This window comes from Centropristis striata, chromosome 2 (genome assembly GCF_030273125.1).
Source record: "Centropristis striata isolate RG_2023a ecotype Rhode Island chromosome 2, C.striata_1.0, whole genome shotgun sequence".
Lineage (NCBI taxonomy): Eukaryota > Metazoa > Chordata > Actinopteri > Perciformes > Serranidae > Centropristis > Centropristis striata.
Window position 1 is genome coordinate 9,105,236 of NC_081518.1, and position 20,435 is coordinate 9,125,670.

Below are 20,435 nucleotides of genomic sequence, written 5' to 3' on the forward strand. Positions count from 1 at the left end.
CACTTTGATGTAAAAATATCATCAATGAGTCAGCACATTGCCCGGGCTGTTTGTAAACTGGAAAATGTATTTAGGAAGAAGTGCTACACCCAAAAAATATATTCGCTTGGATGAGCACTTTAGTTATATGACACTCAATGCAATGCAAATGCATTTCACTTGTCAGAGATTTCATTTTATTGATGTGCATGAAATGATGAATTGTAGTTTACTGCAGCACATATACAGTATTAATAAGTATCCTTTTTTTCTCAAGGAACAATAAAGTATTCCTGAACACATCATAGTGAATTTCAACTGATGAAATACCAAATATGTTAATGCTTGTGGACGCTGTAAACTAGATACAGTCCTACTGTGTAGGGATTTGCAGAATTCAAATGTTTAGTTAATATTAGCTTTGTCAAAGAGTTTAGGTAGTGAGACTTGTAGCATCCATTGATACCGCATAGCATAGGCACATCACACAACTCATTATAAACATCCACCGATTCAACAATTAAGTTACAGTACAACCAAAAAAAAGAAGAAAATAAAAATCCCAAACAACAACAAAAAGTATAAAACTCACATTCATGATGCAACTTTGTGCATGAAGGATTCTCTTCTATGTACCGTAAGTTACATATCTTTATGTGCTTGTTTTATGTCATAAGGAACAATGAAACATTGTGAACTGTGCATTTTTCTTCAGGTAACAGGTTTCACAGCTTTGTTTTTTTTCTATTTGACACCTTTGCAAAGTAAAAACAACAACAATCATATCACATAACAGCTCGTTTCACAACTTACATGCTGACTTGTGATAGCAGAAAAAAGCACAGGTGTTATTAGTGACATTAACAATGGCTTCATTGTATGACAGTGTGACAATAAAGCCATTAAAGTGTGATAGTGAGCCAGCATTCACAATACCAAGACCCTGAAATGACATTCAGCTGTCATAAATGCACTTCTTCTTTTGTGACAAATACCTTGTTATTATCGGAAAATATAATCCATGAAAAACACAAATGTACAATCACTGGAGGTAAAACTAGCTATCATTGTTAGGCTTGTCCCCACATTAACAAACATGCATGTGATGGTTATATAGTTCCAGGTGATTCAACCTTTTTCTAAGAGTTTATCACAAGCCCCGGCAGACAAACATAGTGAACATAATTACTTCAAAATAAAATAATCTCCCAAACCGTGCACAAGCTGTCGTTTCACTGTAAAGACAATCAATACATGTTATGCACATACATATAAACACTATAGGGTTATCGCTCTTACTGAAAATGGATTGGACTCTTACGTAAAGCTGTTAAAGAGACTGGCAGTGGATGAGTAGAGAAGGGAAGCACGAAGGGGCTGCTGGTTGTGAAGATGATTCGGTGGCATGTTCTTGTATTGTTGTCGGAGATGTGTTGGTAAACCCAGGAAGTGCAGTCTGAAAGTTGCCCATTCACCAAAGGTCATATCCAGGAGGTTTTTAAGGTCATCTGCATCGCCAAAGACCAGTGCTGAACCGTTGAGGTTATTTCTTCTCACAATATCAATATACATACTCGGGTATTTCATCCTCTCCAGCTAGGAAAAGAAAAACATTTAAACATTAGAAACTCAGAGGAGTGATATTATTTAGTTCCTAACCCTCCCTAATATGACCTAAATTTTACTTTTCTTTTGCATTTCCAAACATAGTTCTGATTTGCACCATCATTGGCTCCTGGTCGCAGCCTGCATCAGATTCAAAGTCTCTTGTCTACAAAATAGCAACGGGCACAGCTCCTGCTTATCTGAACTCCTTTGTTCAGGTCCACAAACCCTTCCGCCCACTACGCTCTTCGAGTGGAAGACGTAATTGGTAAATGGATGGACCTGCACTTATATATCACTTTTGTAGTCGATTTGCGACCACTCAAATCGCTTTACAGAGACCAGACTCCAGACTACGCTCATTCACCCGTTGACACACACATTCATACTGGTGGCAGAGGCTACCCTAAACGGTCCCACCTGCCACCATTGTGAATTCATTCTCACACAGATGAACGCAGCATCAAGAGTAATTTGGGGTTCAGTATCTTGCTCAAGGATACTTCGACATGTAGGCTGCCATGGTCAGGGATCAAACCCCAACCCTCCGATCTGTGGGCAACCCGCTCTACCAACGGAGCCACCGCCTGGCTCTTCGGCCGCTGAAGGGCAAACCAGACTCTTCTCCTCTGTAGTGCACCGGTGGTGGAACAAACTTCCAAACTCCATCCGATCTGCTGAGTCCTTCTCAATCTTTAAGAAGGGACTGAAGACCCAACTCTTTACTGAACACCTTCACTCTTGATCTACACAGATGAGAACGATAAGTAGCGCACTGACCGCTCTCGCAACCTAAAACCACTTGCATCCTACTGGACCCAAACTTAACCCACGGTAATTACTCTTGTTATGTTTCTTGACTTCATCCTTGCTTGTGTTGTATTAACTCTCATTTGTACGTCGCTTTGGATAAAAGCGTCTGCTAAATGATGTTATGGAATTGTAGAATTGTAGAATCATTTGAGGTGAATGAATGGTATATTAAAGTTACAATCCTCAAAATTAACATGGAATTAAAAACCTGTTTTTGGGATGCTATTTATTTCGTTTTTTGAACCAAGGACATTCAATTTCTTACACACAGTATTTACCTCTTTTTAGTCATTTTCATTGTTAGTAGAGGCGTCTCCCAATCCCATGCTTGAATAAAAACTAGCTGCCATTGCACAAGGAATTCACAGGAAATGATGCGGCATAATTTGGCATTACCTTTCGTAATTTTATCTCATTGATAGCCGCCTCATTGTTTTGTTTACCTGAATCTGCATATTCAGCTGTATTAAATTACTGTTAATACAAAGGGTCGCACTGACAGTGATTGTTCATCAGAAATCCTTCTGCAAGGGGTCGTCCGTAGCGTAGTGGGTTACACAGGCGCCCCATGTATAGAGGCTACAGTCCTCGCTGCGGTGGAGCTGGGTTCGAATCCGGCCTGAGCTCCCTTTGCCGCATGTCCTCCCCTCTGTCACCCCCTTTTTATCTGTCTCTCACTTTCAATAAAGCATGTAAAATGCCAAAAAAATAATCTTTAAAAAAAAAAGAAATCCTTCTGCAAAACAAATTAAATTCACAGCATCTTTTGACAACGGATCAGTTTTAAATATTGTAGAAAGTAATGGAACAAGGAACAGTCAACCTGAGATGCAGGCTTCTGGCTGCACACCTCCAATCCCTCATGCCATGTGAAAATCAGATTGTGGTTGCTCATGGCCAATTACATGACATCTCCATACAGTACAGTAGTTGTTCTTCTGTTATATTTGTGACTGTTCAAAAAGTGTTACGCTGCACTTGCTGTTGCTTCCTGTCACCACTGGTGTTTCCAAATCAACCAGGACTAAAATCTTAAAGTTTATAACTTCTCTCTTACCTCTTTGCATACATCCTCTGTGTCCATCTTGATGATAGTTGTGACTGGCAGAGGGGCCAGGTTCCTCATCCAACCAGAATCTTTCAGCCTGGATGCCCCTCTGATGTGAGCCAGCTCCTTCCGAATCGAGTGATTCAGGTTCACCGTCGCCCCTTCAAACATCTTCAAGTCCTTTACTGTGAATTGGAAATCTACCTTGAGAAATCTTTCAAACATCTCAGGATCTCCATCCTGCTCAAGGAGGTCCTCAATCCTTGCGCTCATCACATACAGCTCTGCCCTGGACTCGCTGAAGATTTTCCACAAGGAATCATCAGTGTTGGTCACATTGTTCTGATCAATATCGGCCCTCTGATCAGCATCTTCAACACACTGGAGGATCCAGCTGAGGCGGCAAGGCCACTGATTGGCCAACACCACCCATGCTGCGATGTATTTTGATTGAGGAATCTCTTTCTTCAAGGCCTTCATGATGGTCACAGTCACTCGAATGGAGTTGATCACCCTCCTCATAGACATGACATCCTCTGACATGTACTTGTTTAGATTCCTTTCACTGGTCGTCAGGATGCTCATGACCAACTTCTCTACTTCCTCCTCGTTTACATCCAGCTCTGCTGCGTTTTTTTCCATCAGTTGATGTGACTCTCTTCCATCAAATGCAATCTCCACTTCAAATGATCTTGAGGAGGAGCTCTGTTTGCAGCATCTGTCCTCAGAGGTTTTTGAATTGCTAGTTAGGCTGTAAAATAAACCGAGTCTTGAATCGTCACACAGTGGTGGGACTGTGAAGGCCAGAGTCACGATGCGGTTCAACAGCGCATAAGCCCGGTCCTCTTTGCTGAAACAGCCATCTGCGAAGTTCACCTTCTGCACGACAACATCTGGGTTGACGGCCAGGATGGAAATATACGGACTTTCCTCATTTGACAGTAGAATGTTGATGGCTTCAAGAACGGCAACAATTTTCTTGGGAGAGCAGCGGTCCAGATTGGTGATCTCAAGTACCACTCGGATCCTCCTCCTCTCAAACACCTCCATAAACTTGATGAATTCAGACATGAACCACATTTCCTTCCTCACTTCGTTCATGAAGCCCAGTTGGCTGCTGATCCGGTCATTATCCATCCCCTTCTTGATGTTCAGATCCAGGGTGAGGATGAGGTTCTTACCCATCACAAAGACAAACCTCAATGCACTTGCTGCAGGGACTCCCAACGCAGCGATGACCAGGCCCTCCACCACACTGACCTTGCTGCTTGTTCCATTCACTGCAGCACTTGGTGGCACCTCAGGTTGGGGAAGGCCAAAAACCAACCAGGTTACAAGGATGATAATTGGTATCATAATTATAGAGAGGACAAGAAACCACAGGGGGCAGCAGCAAATTTTTTTGGACCTCCAGTGGTTCGGAGTATCCTCCACTTTCTGAAAACACAGAGCAAACAAGGAGCAGGTTAGACTTCACCGCAGTGTTCGTACCACACTAGCAGCACAGCTGTAGAGATGGCAGTGTTGGCCGTGATTTGTTGGTTGGTTTACCACTTTGGTCCAGACTGAAATATCTTAACTACAAGAAAGACTGCCATGACATCTATTTATGGTGCCCAGATGATGAATCCTTATTACTTTGCTGATTTTTTATTTAGCACCATCAGCAGGTCACTTTTTTAGTGACATCTGAAGGGATTGGCACCCAATTTTGTGCAGAAATGCATGGTTCTAAGATGATGAATGCCGATATGGAATATGGATTTGGTACAGAGATGCATGATCCCCTGAGGATAACTTTATTTCCATCTAGCACCATAGTCAGATCAAAATCTCACTTTATCCAATCCATATTTTCAGGGGTGGGAATGTGAGCAATTTGTGAGTATCAAAGTAGTTATTTATTTATTTTAAACTTTTATTTCACAATTGTACTTTTATTGACCGTAGGTATGTACTTTACAACATTTCAATTACATTTGGAGGGAGAAAACATTACACAAAACACATTATAAAGTCCTTATAGACGGTGAGAATGGAGGGATTGTATTATTCTACTTCAGCATAAGTGAAAAAAAGTTTAATCTACTTTAGTTGACCACTGGTTTAGTGCACCACCCAGCCAGCACGCTCGTTGACTCAAATCAAACACACCCACGATTTCGCGTTTACAGGTGCGTGCTGGTTGTGGCTAACATGCCGTAATGCTCATGGTGGATCATCCAGCGTGATTCAGACATCCAGTGTGGTCATTTAATCCCTCATATACCTGTAGAAACTATTAGGTTCAAAATGTTTGAAAAGTCGGTGGGATCAGAGTGTGACAGAGTGGACTGGATGGTGGAGGACTGGGCGGTGCACAAGATCGCCATCAGACAGGTGAGTAACAACAAACTTTTTCCTAGAGTTTTGCACCCGTGTGTGCAATATACTTTGTGCAAAAACTCTGCAGCTCTGTCTGAATTATTATGCGTTTGTGGCTGCAGCCGCTTTGGGTTTATGCATGCCCGTGTTGCCTAGCATGGTGATGTTTTATTCTGCTGTTGTTTCTGCAAGAAGTGTGGAACTATTTTATTTATGTTGTTTAATACTTCTAGTTGCTGTGTCCGTATCTAATTTTTATCTGTTGTCAGTCATGTTTGTGTACGTTTCGTCTTCTTTCTTGGCTGTGTAGTTCATCATCAGTTGTGCTCACAGTTTGCAAAATGCTCTTTAAATATGATATAGGTCAGAGGGGCTCTGGTGTTAATGCATCTTTTATTGCCTACACGTGTTTCTTAATGCAACAGGTCATATCTGTCATTTAGGGATGGGTACCTTTCACATTTGAACCGATACAGTACCGATACCCGATACCTGGGAATTGGTACCGGTACTCAACGGTACCAATTTTCGGTACTTTTGCGCTTGTTTATGTGGTAATAAATGTTAATTTGTTTAATAATAAAATCTATTTTTTTCAATTCAACATATTTATTTCTCAAAATATAAACTTTAAAAAATATATCAAAACAATATAAAATCCAGGATGAGCAGTGCTTTATTGTTTTATTGTAACATGAAGGTTTCAGTGTTATCAAAGAATGCAGAGGAGCGCTCTCAGGTGGCAAGTGCACGGAGAAAAAAAAAAAAAAAAGGTTGCAAGTGCACGTGTGATTTGTTGTGATGACGTCGTAGCTGTGCGACGCAGCACCGGTCAGACAGTATTGTGGGCATGGCTGGTTGGAATAAACAAAGTTGAGTCGGGCTGCTCTGTGCACATATCGAGGATGACGCAGGAGTCTGAGGGATTTAATTTCAGCGAGGCAGTTTGGAGTAAAGTGGCAGGTAATATTCCTGAGTTGAAGAGCTGAGTATTAGCGGAGGACCAGAGATGCAGCAGCTAGCTGTTAGCTGTTAATGACTGGTCTACAGAAGAATGGAGAGAGCAATCGGAGTAAGGCCAAGCCCGGGTAGAGACATTGGAGAGATAGCAGCTGGCGGCTAGCAGGCCTAGAGCCTGGCTGTTTGTCTCTGCACCGGGTTGGAAGAGGGCAGCAGCTAGTGGCTAGTGGCCGCGGTGCGCAGACAGGACCAGAAGAGGAGGTAAATAAAATAAATAAAAAATAGTGCGATCGTCAGCACGCTTGTTAATCAAAGACATTAAATGAAAACAGGTTGAAATCAATGATCAGTTTAAAGGTAATGCCGTTTAGGTACCGAAACATGGTACCGTTTGATTTTACATGAATCGGTACTCGGTAGTACCGACGGAATTTGGTCAGTACCTATAAAAGTACTGAATTCGATACCCATCCCTACTGTCATTATCATATCTTTATTATTTTTTCTTTACTCACCACCCTTTTCTGTAAGGCAGTGGCAATGACAGAGTAAATTAATTTACCTACCTTTTTACTTTGTGGATGTACATTTTTACACAACTAACAGTACTTTTACTTGAGTAAAATAGTCTAGTCCTCTTTCCATCCAGGCATATCTTATAATATATGTTCTCTGATTGGAATGTCCTTCAGAATGTGCTAAAACTCAAAGATCTGATCTCTCTGAATGGCTTTAAATCCACGTTAAAAAAGCAACAGCAGCAGCAAGGTGTTGTTGTTTTAGCTGACATTGTTTATTGTTGTTGATTTCATGATTTGTATTGCACTTTTGGCATTTTTAGAGTCCTAGATCACTGTGTGTTGTAATATTATCTGTGTGTCTTGTGTCTGTTTTGTTTTGACTCCTTTGTTTGTGCTGCTGTTGTGTCTTGGCCAGGACTCCCTTGAAAATGAGATTTTTAATCTCAATGGGACCTTTCCTGGTTGAATAAAAGGTTTAATAATAATAATAATAATAATAATAATAAAATAATGTTTTGATGTATATGCCACTGAGACTTGAGCTGTCATTCCTGGACAATGAATGATGCTGATGTGACTTTTCAGAAACATGACAGATCAGATTTCACTAGATGTGAATATACTGTGAATTTCCTAAATTGAAGGTTGGCCCTTAACAGGGAACTTAAATATAGTTGGGGAAATATATTTTAGATTAATCTGGACTAAAACAACCAGATTTCATGCAAGTACACTTGGATATTTATGCTTTTCCTCAATCACATGCACATAGCACACTGGGGTGAGTAATATTAAACTTAACATTCATGTTTTTGTTGTTCACTGAAATTATTGGTTGTTCAATAAAAATAATTAAAACTTGATTAAGTTCTACTTACAAATACATCTGTTGAAATGTTTTTTTTTTTTTTTTTTAAATATTTGCACAATTCCCCAGCTTAACTTCCCATGTAAAGTTTCTGGAAATTTACCAGACATTTTCCACCCATTTGCAACCCAGTTTTCACTAATAATGATGTACCAACGTTTAAAATAAAGGCTGGATACAATACTTTGTTTTCTGGTTAAATACTCCCAAAGCTCGAGTGACATTCCTCCCACCCTTATCTGCAGGTGTTTAATGCCTTATGCTACCTATACACCAGAAGACTTTAAAAAGATTTGGAAAAGACTCCTGGAAGACTATCAGCTCACACCTGCTCACATCTAAAGACAAGTGTTTAGAGTTTTTAGTCCCAGCCTAGTCTCAGACTGAGATTTTAGACTGTAAATCCTGCAGGATAACTATTTACAAGATCACAACTAGATTCTTTTAGCATTATTTTTTTTTAATCTTCCATGCATTTTTTCCCCTTATCATGCTCTTAGTAAAAACTTACAAAATGTAGCAGCTTTTGGCTCCAGCTGCTCTAGTGTGTGCAGAGGTATGTGTTGAAAAAACAACAACAAAAAGAAGAGAAGAAGACGCTACAAAATGCCCCCTCACAAAGCTGAAAAAGGGTTTCTGTCTTTCTGAGATGAAAAGTTGACTATTTTACAGTGGAAATAGATATAAAGAAGAATAAAGGAAAGGAACATTTAGAAATGAATTCATGATATGGGCCTACATGTATGTCCTATTTAATTATAATGTGTTTAATTGAATTATTATGTTCATCAGCTGTATCAACTTTCATTTAGTTAATCATACATTAATCATTGATTATTTATTACTTATTTATGTATGCATTTATTTATACATTTTAACTGGCTCTCCTTACTGTTCTCTTAACTAAGAAACAGCAACCCCAAAATCCCGCTTGTGGCTGTAGATATATGTATATATTATATATATTTTTATTATAAGGACTGCGCTTACTAGCATTATTGTGAAGTTACTTTTTCCTGTTGAAGTGGTTTTACTGGCCGGTCTGGAACCTTGGACCTTTCCCCCGCTCATCTATTGGTTGTTGATTGTGTTACGTCACTGCGACTCGAAACCCAAGAGTAGGAATAGACTGATATGAAACAGCGTAGATTACTACCTTACACTTAACGATGGAGATGTCGGGAGCACCGTGACTCCAGTAGAACTCCTAGATTTACTAAAGACGTTCAGTTTTTAGTCTGGGACTATGAAAATCGTTTGGTGTAAGCCCAGCATTAGTTAACCTGCTAAACTAAGCAGACGAGCATGATGAACATAACCTACAACACATCAGCATCTCAACATTGTAGCACAGCTGCTGAAGACTTGGATAAATTAGTTAAAAACGTAAGACAATTCCCAAACCTTCTGCTTGACTTCTTCTTCTTCATCATGTTGAGCCGTCCGGTAGAGTACAAGCTGTAATTTCCCAAAGTTCATCTGCATGGCCTGAAACAGACGTATGGCGATCCCGGCCCAAAGCAGGTCGCTTCCTGCAAAGTGCCAGGCACTGAAATTTACATAAATGAACCTGATGTTATGGAACTGCTGGTTCTCCTCCGTCCAAACGGGCCTGTAGAAGAGTATCCGGCCGATGAGCGCTAGAAAGCTGCTAAATGAAGGTGGATTTGAGCGAGGTCTGCGTCCTTTGCGTTCCTTCTCAATCCTCGAAGCCTCCTCTGTCATGTACACTGAAGAGACACAAAACATTGATAATATTAAGGATAAATAACTCAGCTGGTTGGGATTCATATGGGAATAACTTCTAAATCAAGGTAAAACCGCAATGCTTAGTAATAGCTTATATGCTGTTGCTTCTTTAGAATTAAATGTTGAATATTGTAGCAATGAATTGACGAGTTTGAACTTTTTGGCTCTCACTAACTCTGATAGAATCGTCTGGCATTGACACAAAACCTAAACCTGTTCCAGGGAAAATATTCAGCCTGCAGAAATACTTATTTCATTCTTTATGTGAAAGATTGAGCTATTTACTTGTTCAAATTAAGGCAAGAAACACATAAAAAAGTCTATTGTACAGTAGATGGAGTATGTTTTATCTGTTTTGCAACATTTCAATCTTTCTTATTGTATTTATTGTATTTTATTAGACAATGAACATAAATCCTGGTCAAACTTGTACAATACTCTGTGCTGAGGTTGAAAAAACCCCCCCCTCACAACCCCCTGATACTGTAAGACCTTCTGTCTAACACAAAGAAATAACCTCAAATGTATCTTTTTTTATTAAAGTCCTCCACAAGTGCTGCACATGCTCCATTCACTCTGTTCAATGTCACTTGTTTATCAAAGGAAACGTGTATTTTCAAGTTTGAGTCTTCACATATTTCTTGTGCAAGGTGACTATGTAGTCATTTGTGAAATTCTGAATTCTGAATTCTGATGTCTTCAAATAAGGTTTTTCTTTTTGTGTTTTTTGTTAAAAAATATGCTCCTTATATTTAAAGTTCAAGGTTGCACTTTTTCCTGACATTCTTCAGGTGAAAATATGCTCACAATTTCAGAGACATTATACTGTTAATTGGTGCACTAAGATTCACTCACATTTTCTCTATTACAGTCGATACTGATGGGGATTATTTAGAAACACTAGTTTGTTTTTTAAAGGCAACCAGTTACAACTATCATTATTTACTATATACCACATAGCTACCTATGGTATATAATGTGTTGGGGGGGAAATATACAAATAATGTGATGTGAGCACACTTTTAACTTGGATATACAGGTGCATCTCAATAAATTAGAATATCATAGGAAAGCTTATTTATGTCGGTAATTAATTCAAAAAGTGTAAAAAAACAACATATATATCCATTACACACAGAATGAAACATGTCATGTCTTAATGTATTTAATTTCTTATTATAATGATTATAGCTTACATTTAATGAAGACCTAAAATTCAGTGTCCCCAAAAAAATACAAAAGTACAATTTTAAAAAGTATGTTTAATATGGAAATGTTATATATATATCTATATGACTCAATACTTGGTTGCTATTTGACTTGAACTGCTGGAAATGGACTTTTCCATGATATTCTAATGTATTGAGATGCACCTGTACAGGTCATTCAGAAAGTATTTAGACTCGTTAACAGTTTGTTTTGTTGCAGCCTTATGCTAAATGTATTTAAACTGATTTTCACCCCTCATTCATCTCTTTTATCAACTCATTTATACCTTAATTGTTCCCCTTTTTCCCCCCCTGTAAGTCACTTTGGATAAAAGCGTCTGCTAAATGACTAAATGTAAAGTCATCTACAGCATAGACTGATCTACATTGGCCCATAATGACAAAACAAAAACAGGATTTTACATTTTAGTTTGCAAATTATTTAAAAAAGAAAAAACTGAAAAATACCAAATTTACTGTTTAGTGTTCAGACCCTTTGCTATGAAATTTTACATTTAGGACTAGTGCCTCCAGTTTCCATTGATCACCGTTTGAAATATTATATATTGAAAGGCACACACACCCACACCTGTCTATGTAAAGTTTTTTATGATATGCACTCACAGTGCATATCATAACAATACCAAACCAAGAGCTTGAAGGAAGCGGCTGCAGAGCTCACAGACAGGATTGTGTCAAGGCACAGTTCAAGGGAAGGCTTAAAAAGAAATTCTGTTTCGCTGAAGGTTTCCAAGAGCGCAGTGGCCTCCGTAATCCTTAACTGAGCCGGCCGCTCGGCCAAACAGAGCGATTGTGACGAGAAGAGCCTTGGTAAGAGAGGTGACCAAGAACCTGATGGTTACTGTGGCTGAGCTCCACAGAGCCTGTGTGGAAGTGGGAGAGACTTCCAGAAGGAGTCCGTCCATCTGGGCACGAGTGGCCAGACGGAAGCCTCACTTGAGTGAAAGAAAACATGAAAGCCTGCTTGGAGTTTGCAAAAAGCACCTAAAGGACCTCTCCGGCTGTGAGAAACAAGATTCTCTCTGGTCTGATGAAACCAAGATTGAAATGTCTGGCCTCAATTTTAAGTGTCATGTCTGGAGGAAACCAGTCATATCCAAGATGACTCGAGGCTGTAATCTCTGCCAGAGGAGCTTCAACTAAGTGCTGAGTTAAGAGTCTGAGTACTTATGTCAATTTGATATTTCCATTTTTTCCTAAAAATCCTGTTTTCACTTTGTCATTATTTCAGTGTACAGTCATGGTAATAGATATTAGACCAGCTTTTTTCTTCAGTTTCTTGTTCATTTTAATGTATGGTACAACTAAAGGTACATTTGTTTGGATAAATATAATGATAACAACAAAAATGGCTCATAAGAGTTTAATTTAAGAGCTGATATCTAGCCATTTTCAGTGGTTTTCTTGATAATAACCAAAATCATTATCAAGAAAACCAACTGTTATGAGCTATTTTTGTTGTTATCATTATATTTGACCAAACAAATGCACCTTAAGTTGTACTAGGCATTAAAATGAACAGGAAATGAAGGAAAACAAGGGTGGTCTAATCATTTTTTCTATGGCTGTAGATTGATGAGGAGGGGGATGGATTTAAATGAATTTAGCATAAAGCTACACAACATGAAGGTATCTGAATACTTTCTGAATGGACTGTTGCTGCAACTTTTCTGCTGTGCACGGTGTTTAGGAGAATTATGGTATGTGTACTTAAGGCTGCAGAGCAGAAACACAATGTCCACTTTTCCATCAGTCAGTTGTGAAGAAATCATTAAAGCATGAGCCAGCTCTGAGGTGGTGCACAGCTCATTCATATGCCAAGAAGTAGCTCAGTGATTTTCTGACTGCAGTGGCTAAGCCAGTGCAAGAATTAAACATTACATTTACTATGTCATAACAATATTATGCTGCCATAGCATTCATAAGCAATGTCTCTTTCCATGCAAATCATCTGAAGCGTACTTTTTATGTTTGGTGTCACTATGAATTTTCAAGGCCTCATTACATCCTATAGTTCCTACCCACAGACCGGAGAGACTGTCAGTTTTTTTTAAGAGCAATCCAACAGACGAAATGCACAACAAGCTAGGTTTGCAGAGTCTTTTCATACCTTCCATTTGTCCGAGGATCATGTTAATTCGATTCTGACACGAAGAGTAGAGTCCTACAGTTGCCGGTGATGAAACCTTTGTCAGGGTCTTGGACAGCGCATATGCATAAATATCATCTGAAAGGAGATTAAAAAAAATAAAACTAAAAAAATAAATAAAAAAAACTCAGCATGACTAACTTTTATTTTTCTATTTGTATTTCAAATTACTTGGCATATACTCTTACATAGAGAGTCTTATTTGGCACACCCGTTAAAAGAATTGCTGGGAAAACTGGATCGTCAGTCGATGCACTCAAAAGACATTGATTGATTAAAGACAAACAGGTTTTTTTGCTTATTTGAGCTCAGTAATGCTGAACTAATCTGTCACGACTGCAGTTAAATAACACCTGTTCATGTAGGCATTACAAAGGTGAGCTAATTTCACACCTTAGACTGAACGTCTGTAAGCATTTGCATATAAGTGAGAAGCCACTATTGAATATTCTGTTGTTAAATATATTGTGTATAGGCTATAATGCAAACTTTAAACTATAAACAATGATGGGAAAATGTTTAGAACACCCTTGTTTTCTGCAATTTCTTGTTCATTTTAATACCTGGTACAACTAAAGGTACATTTGTTTGGACAAATATAATGATGACAACAAAAATGGCTCATAAGAGTTTAATTTAAGAGCTGATATCTAGGCTTTTTCCATGGTTTTCTTGATAATAACCAAAATCATTATCAAGAAAACTACAGAAAAAGGCTAGAGCTCTTAAATTAAACTCTTATGGGCTATTTTTGTTGTACCAGGCATTAAAATGAACAAGAAATTGAAGAAAGCAATGGTTTAATAATATTTCCCATGACTGTATGTGACACATATGTAGGCCCAAACAGTAACAACCAATGAAACCATGTTAGACAGAGAGACTGAAGCACGCTTTTATAACTAGCAGGCTTCACTACTTTAATGCCTAAGTTTCTGGCTCGACTGAGGAATAATATGAATCAGCTACAATTAATTTGAATTCTGCTGCACGGTTGCTGACAAAGACCAAAAGTAGAGTTTCACATTGATTTGAAATTTCTTTTATTAGTTTATAAGACACTACATCGCCGAGCAGCAGACTAACTCTCTGAAATGCTTTTGATTTATGAACCAGGAAGGCCTGAGATCCTCTGAGATCTGAGAGGAGCTGGAAATATTGATATTTTTCAAAACATAAACTAAAAACCCCATCTATTTAGCTGTTTTGTAGTGCTTTGTAGCGTTGTGGTGTTATCATTTGTGCTTATTCTGTTACCAATTTTATTTATTTGACTGTTTTTATTTGTCTTATCAACATTTTACTGTTCATCATAGTGATTTATTTTTATTAAAAATGACTATATGAAACATCCCACTTAAAGAACTATTAGATTTGTTCAAGAAAAGCTCTATAAATATTGTGTAAGACTTCAAAAGGAGCATAAATACACCCTCCATGAAGGGGCACTAATTGATTAGTGCCAAACAATTAGGAACAAAACAGTCACGATGATGGTGATAATAATGATGACAATGATGATGATAATAATTACTATCTATATTAGCAGCAATATGATAATGCTAATATTTGTAATTAATTTGGACAGGCGTATTAACAGAGGCTGGCGACACGCCGTGCTCGTCCTTCATTCAGACAGACATCGTCGGTGTTTACAAGCAGTTCACGATGATAATAATCATGAACAAAGTGAAACTGAAAGTGGAGATGAAGCCGTTCAGAGCAGGAGGGGAGAAAGCCCATCCACAACGTGTCATTACCTGTGGATAACTCACCTTTTGTTGGCTTATACATGATGACTGTGTGGCAGGACTTGCAGCTTTCACAGAAAATCCCTTTGACCTGCGAAGAATGAGAAACAGCAGGGAAGTCAGTGCTGGCAGTGGAGGTGTGACTGTGTGAGTGTGTGTGTGTGTGTGTGTGTGTGTAGGTGTGTGTGTGTGCTCTCCCCTTGGCTACAGGCTCCTCCTGGCTGTATATCATGCCTGAGCAGACAATGGTGCTGTCAGCGAGGGGAGCTCCAATGCAAAAACCCACTGATTTGGACACTCATAGTGTTGATGTAGCACACTCAGTTTAACTTGAGTATTTGGTGTGAAAGGATTGTTTGTTCACGTTCTAACCACCTCTACAGCTAAACGGAGAGCGCCACTTGCAGTTTGAGCGTCCTTGAGAGTGCTTACACGGCAAAAAACAGAAATCCACAAACCACATTTTGTTTTTTTTTAGTTTTTTTTCGTCCCCCGAGCTTTGATTGACAGGCTTTTAAGTGACTTGTTTTAAGATGATATGCTGACATTCATGCATGGGTATTCAGCCTCCCGGAGTGAAAGCTGTTCTTTTTTTATGTGCATGGAAATGTCAACAGTTTTGCTGTGTCAATGATTACCTTGCATTAGTCTGTTTCCCTGCCGGCAACATATTTTCTCTCTGTGTTCTTGCCTGCACATGTCTAATGCACTCACACACCTTCTGACAGACCTAAGAGAAATCCGAGTTGGAGAGAGTTGCTAAAGTTTTTGATGGTAACTTTGTTCAAATAATACAACAGTATCGTAAACCATTACTCTGTAATTAAACCCTTATTACTCATAAGGTAATGACTGGTGTGGCAGCTGATGAATCAAGCTTACCTGGTTAAGTTCCAGATGTCACTCCTGATCTTTATTTTGGCTCATCTTTGAATCTCTAACAGTAACAAAGACGAAGGATCATGTAGCTCAGGTGTGGTGAACCTTATACCCCCCAGACGTCACTGCTGTAAAACTTTGCAACACTGATAAGAGGAAGAGAAAAAAAGGCACCTGACAACTACAGGCAATGTCAGTAGGAAGGGCACTTTCCAGGAAGTGAGGTCACATGCAAGATGAAATTATTTCTAAGAGATGGAGCTGTACATTTCTTCCATTCTGATTTTCCAATCCGTTACACCATACCTCTCCTGCTGCTCCCAATCTTCTCTCTATTCATAGAATCTGAGTGAAGTGGGTAGTTCCTGAAAGCATTACGAGGTAAAAAAAAAAATCCCCATTCTTCCGATAGCTTCTGGCATTCACTGTCCAACTTTTTCAGTCCGTGGCAAAACGTAACAAATGAGTGATTTTCATGCAGGAGCCTTGGGTCTGCATGATTCATGAACTGAATTCCTAGTATGGAGTCCCTCAGGTTGGGAATGGCTGGGTTGCTCTTCCTGGCCTGAACTGACACGCATAGCAGTGAAGATGCCAGAGCAGCAGCACCAAAGCCTTTTTTGCCCAGAGCAGGATTTGTTATGACATAACTGGTTAGTCAAGCTTTGACAAACAAGCTAGAAGCCTAATTTCCCTTGGCATATTTACTCCTTGTTTTTCTCGCAGTAGCCCTCTCTTACCATCTGGTGTCGCAGTATACCTCACAACACAAGCCCTTCAGGTTAATACAGACACACTTTGTGAAGGAAATCCTGTCAGAGTGGGTTTTTAATGTACACACATTCCCAATGTTACATTTAAAGCATGCATACGTCTCATTATTCATGTGTAATAAGCCTCCCATTGTTGGCAGATTTTAGCTCCTACTGCATATACAAATCTAAAAAGGCACATAGTGGTGTAAACATACACAAGATGTATTCTAACACAGAGCTCTGTGTGCATACTTCAGGGGCATAATTATTAGCTATTGAGGCTGGCGAGTTTAATTTTAAGACTAGAGAACAAATATACATTTGTTTTAAAAGGGGTACCTTTCTTCTGTCTGATTTTATTTTATGTTATATGTAAGACGTTATGTTCTTCTTGTCTGACAAATGTTTCACCATTGCAATAGTGTCTTAAGTCTTATAAGTCAACAGGGGCCGAGCTCTTGCATGTGCATGACACAATAAATAACATAATCACTGTAATAATACTTTATGCAAACACAGGTGTGGACTCGAGTCACAGGACTTGGACTTGCATCACAGATTTGACATTGACTTTAGACTCAACTTGACGAAATAAATGGACTTGCAACACGACTTGGGCTTAAAGACAAATCACTCAGATGTGAAACTTGTGACTTGAATGTACTTGTTAGATTTCTCCAAGCCCAAAGATGACCTTATTATATGGTGTGTGTATTTGTTGTCATGTTTGAAGTGATTACAGATCACTTACAGTTACATTGCTCATGATATAGCATGTTTTCTGGTACTATAAAAATAGTCTGTGTAAAATTATTACATGGTAAAGCCTTTTTTTGGTATACTTTATGTTAGCAAAACCGCGTCTCTGTGGTTCGCTCCAGCTACACTCAAACATGCAAAAATCAGAACGTAAAGCTTTGTCCAAATGACGTTAATATTGTTGTAATCTAGTCGACCTGCTGGTTTTTCAGCATCGCGATTGGAACGATATAAAAATAAACTTTACTAGTTAGGAAGGTATACCTAATACATCGGCCAGTGAGGGTATGTAGAATCAACATTTTTGTATGTCATTTAAAAAGTGTGCAACCAATCACTACATTCCTGTTCATTTCCTCATTCAACTAAGGTTAAAGCAAGAAGACACTTGATAGTTGATTGTTGAGTCTCATCTCATTCCCAGGTCCTCAAATAGTGACACTTTGGCATACTGTCTGTCCTACCAACACAAAGCATCAATATTTGATGATCTGGGAATAAGACTCAACAATCTGCTATCTTTCTCAAGAATTCCATAAAACACCTTTAATTCCCAAGATCCAGTTTGTTTGAATCAATCCAGTAACACCCAGTCAAGTTGCAGGAAGGAACCAACAGGAGCAAATAAAATAGAGATTTTATAAAGCATTCATTTTTTTGTACATGTATTATTACTTCTTTGTTAAAATGACATTACATGTGATAATGAGTGTATTGTGACTTGTATAGGACTTACTTGATGTGGGACTGCAAAGACTTGAGACATACTTCAGACTTGCAAAATTGAACGGCCCCACCTCTGCCATAAGCACATTGGTGTCAATAGTGTTTACAACCTCACCCACAAGCATCTAAGAGCAAAATACTCAATTTTTAGGCTATATTGCTGAAATGGAGTTTAATTAGTGTACGTCTGATTAAGATTTAAAGTGCTCTGCCCGAGGGTGACTAATTCTGCCTTTGCTCCAAGTACCTGATTGTTCAACTTCTTTAATTAAGTTGATTGTCATAGAGAGGCTGAGAGTGTGTGTGCACATGTCTGTGTGTGTGTGTGTGTGTGTGCACATGTCTGTGTGTGTGAGAGAGAGAGGTTCTTAGTTATTGCTTGGCCAGAAGTCTTTTGCAAACCAATACTGAATTAATTGGATTGTATCTCACCTCCTATGAACCCTCACCACACCTCGCCCTTTCTCCACATAAACCTTGCAGTTAAGTTAATGAATTCACCTTCATGATTAATACAAGATAGGTATCAGACACAGATAAATTGTATTTCAGAACTGGGCAGACTTGAAGTGACTTTTTGCTAAAGGCGAGGGGAAATTAAACTAATATTGTAATATGTTAGGTTCAGGGGATGGCAATTGTTTTCTGTCAGGAGCTGGTTGAAATTGTGCGCACTTAGGATCATTTGCATCAACCGTGATGCATGAACAGGTGAAATAATCTGAGATTTTTTGAAATTGTGTTGTAATAGAACCCACCAACAGAGGGCGCTAAAGTATTGTGCATGAAAGCAGGACAATGACATTTGATCAGCTGCCCTTCATCACACTTCTTTGCTCTATTTGGTATGGAGGAGCAGACCTGGCAGTGAAGGAGGCATTTACTGAAAATGGGGAGCGGTCAAGAGCTTAAGATGTGCTAGAACTTCTCTTGGATGGGCTGATGATCGCTTAATGTAAATCAGCAGAGCACACACATGCGTACATGCGTTCAGAAATAGCTATCTGCTTTTATTCCTTATCCATTGTTCCTGAGGGCAGACAAGCCTGAGTATTGACACGGCGCCTGACACCAGCTCGCCTGGCCTAATTGGCCTCAAGACCTCTTGTTGGTGTGATCTATTGATCAGTCTCACTGCAGATGCAGCTAAGTCACAGGGAGAGGACAGAGAAATAGCCAGATATACTGAAAGTAAGCACTGCCAAATCTGGCCATGATGTCTTAAGCTTTGCAGCTCCCTCGGCAGAGCTGTGCAGCAAGCAAAGATGATGATAGGGTCTTCACCCTGAGGCGCAGGGGTCCAGATCCTTGCCACAAGCTGATTCACACACACCGATTGTCCTTTATTGTTACCAAGGGGATGATGGCACCAACAAATGGAGGTTTCTGAATGCTGTGACCCCCAAAGATCTATAGACACTGTCTGCTTTAACAATCCCACCAGAGACCTTGAGATGAAAACTCCTCCACGCTCGCAAGATCCACTTTTTGTTTGATACCTCTGCGGCAAATATTAGGAGAAAAAAAAAAGAGGCAGCTATGAGATTGCCACCGAAGAGCCCTTCTGGGGCAGGGGTGAGCGGAATGGTATGCATGCTGATCTTGTATCTATCAGCACAAACATCCTATACATGATTATTTTTGCCTGCACCTTCAACCTCTGTTCCATTCACATTCAGATCCCAGATCACATCATCTCATACTCATCTATTTCCATTTCGACTTCTTCTCCTCATCCTCTCCCTTCTCGAGCCATTTCAATGTAAATAGTGTCTTTGCTTTTCTGCCTCTTAATCCTACTCTCACATTCTGTACAGCCTTCCCTCAAATCCCTGAAAAACTCATAAGAGAAACATGCGTATGTTTATGAGGCCTGCCACACAATATGTCCTTCGCTACCTCGTAAAAGGCAATACGTTCTCCTTTATGGGGCGCACAAATTTCCTATTCTCTTCTGCGTGTGAGAGCTACATTCCCATATGGTATTACATTTATGATGCATGACAAGACTTACAATTCTCCATCTCCTCTGCAGCACACTGCAAGTAACCAGAGCTGTCCAAAAGTCATGGCTGTGACAACGGGGATCATTATAAATTTTTCTTTCTGTGCGGCTGCCTCTCTGTATTCCTCTCCACGTTTCTGTGAAATCTGTCTTTATCCTGTCGTGTGAGAGTATAGCTACCAGGTGCACAACAAGCTCTTCTCTGGGCGGCAGTGTTGGAAACGAGTGCCCACTCTTGGACCTTTTTCACCAGCATACAAACTTACACGCCTGTG

The 20,435-nt window shown here is 39.4% G+C and overlaps 1 protein-coding gene across 1 annotated transcript; it reads right to left on the reverse strand.

Annotated features, from left to right (window-relative positions):
* Window positions 1-1,296: 1,296 nt before the first annotated feature.
* nkpd1 (NTPase, KAP family P-loop domain containing 1) lies at window positions 1,297-15,268 on the reverse strand. The gene is made up of 5 exons (XM_059353315.1): window positions 15,061-15,268; window positions 13,247-13,363; window positions 9,563-9,888; window positions 3,455-4,882; window positions 1,297-1,575 (listed from the first exon to the last, which is right to left on the reverse strand). The coding sequence occupies exons 1-5, from the start codon at window positions 15,266-15,268 to the stop codon at window positions 1,297-1,299; spliced, it is 2,358 nt and encodes a 785-aa protein (XP_059209298.1).
* Window positions 15,269-20,435: the final 5,167 nt, after the last annotated feature.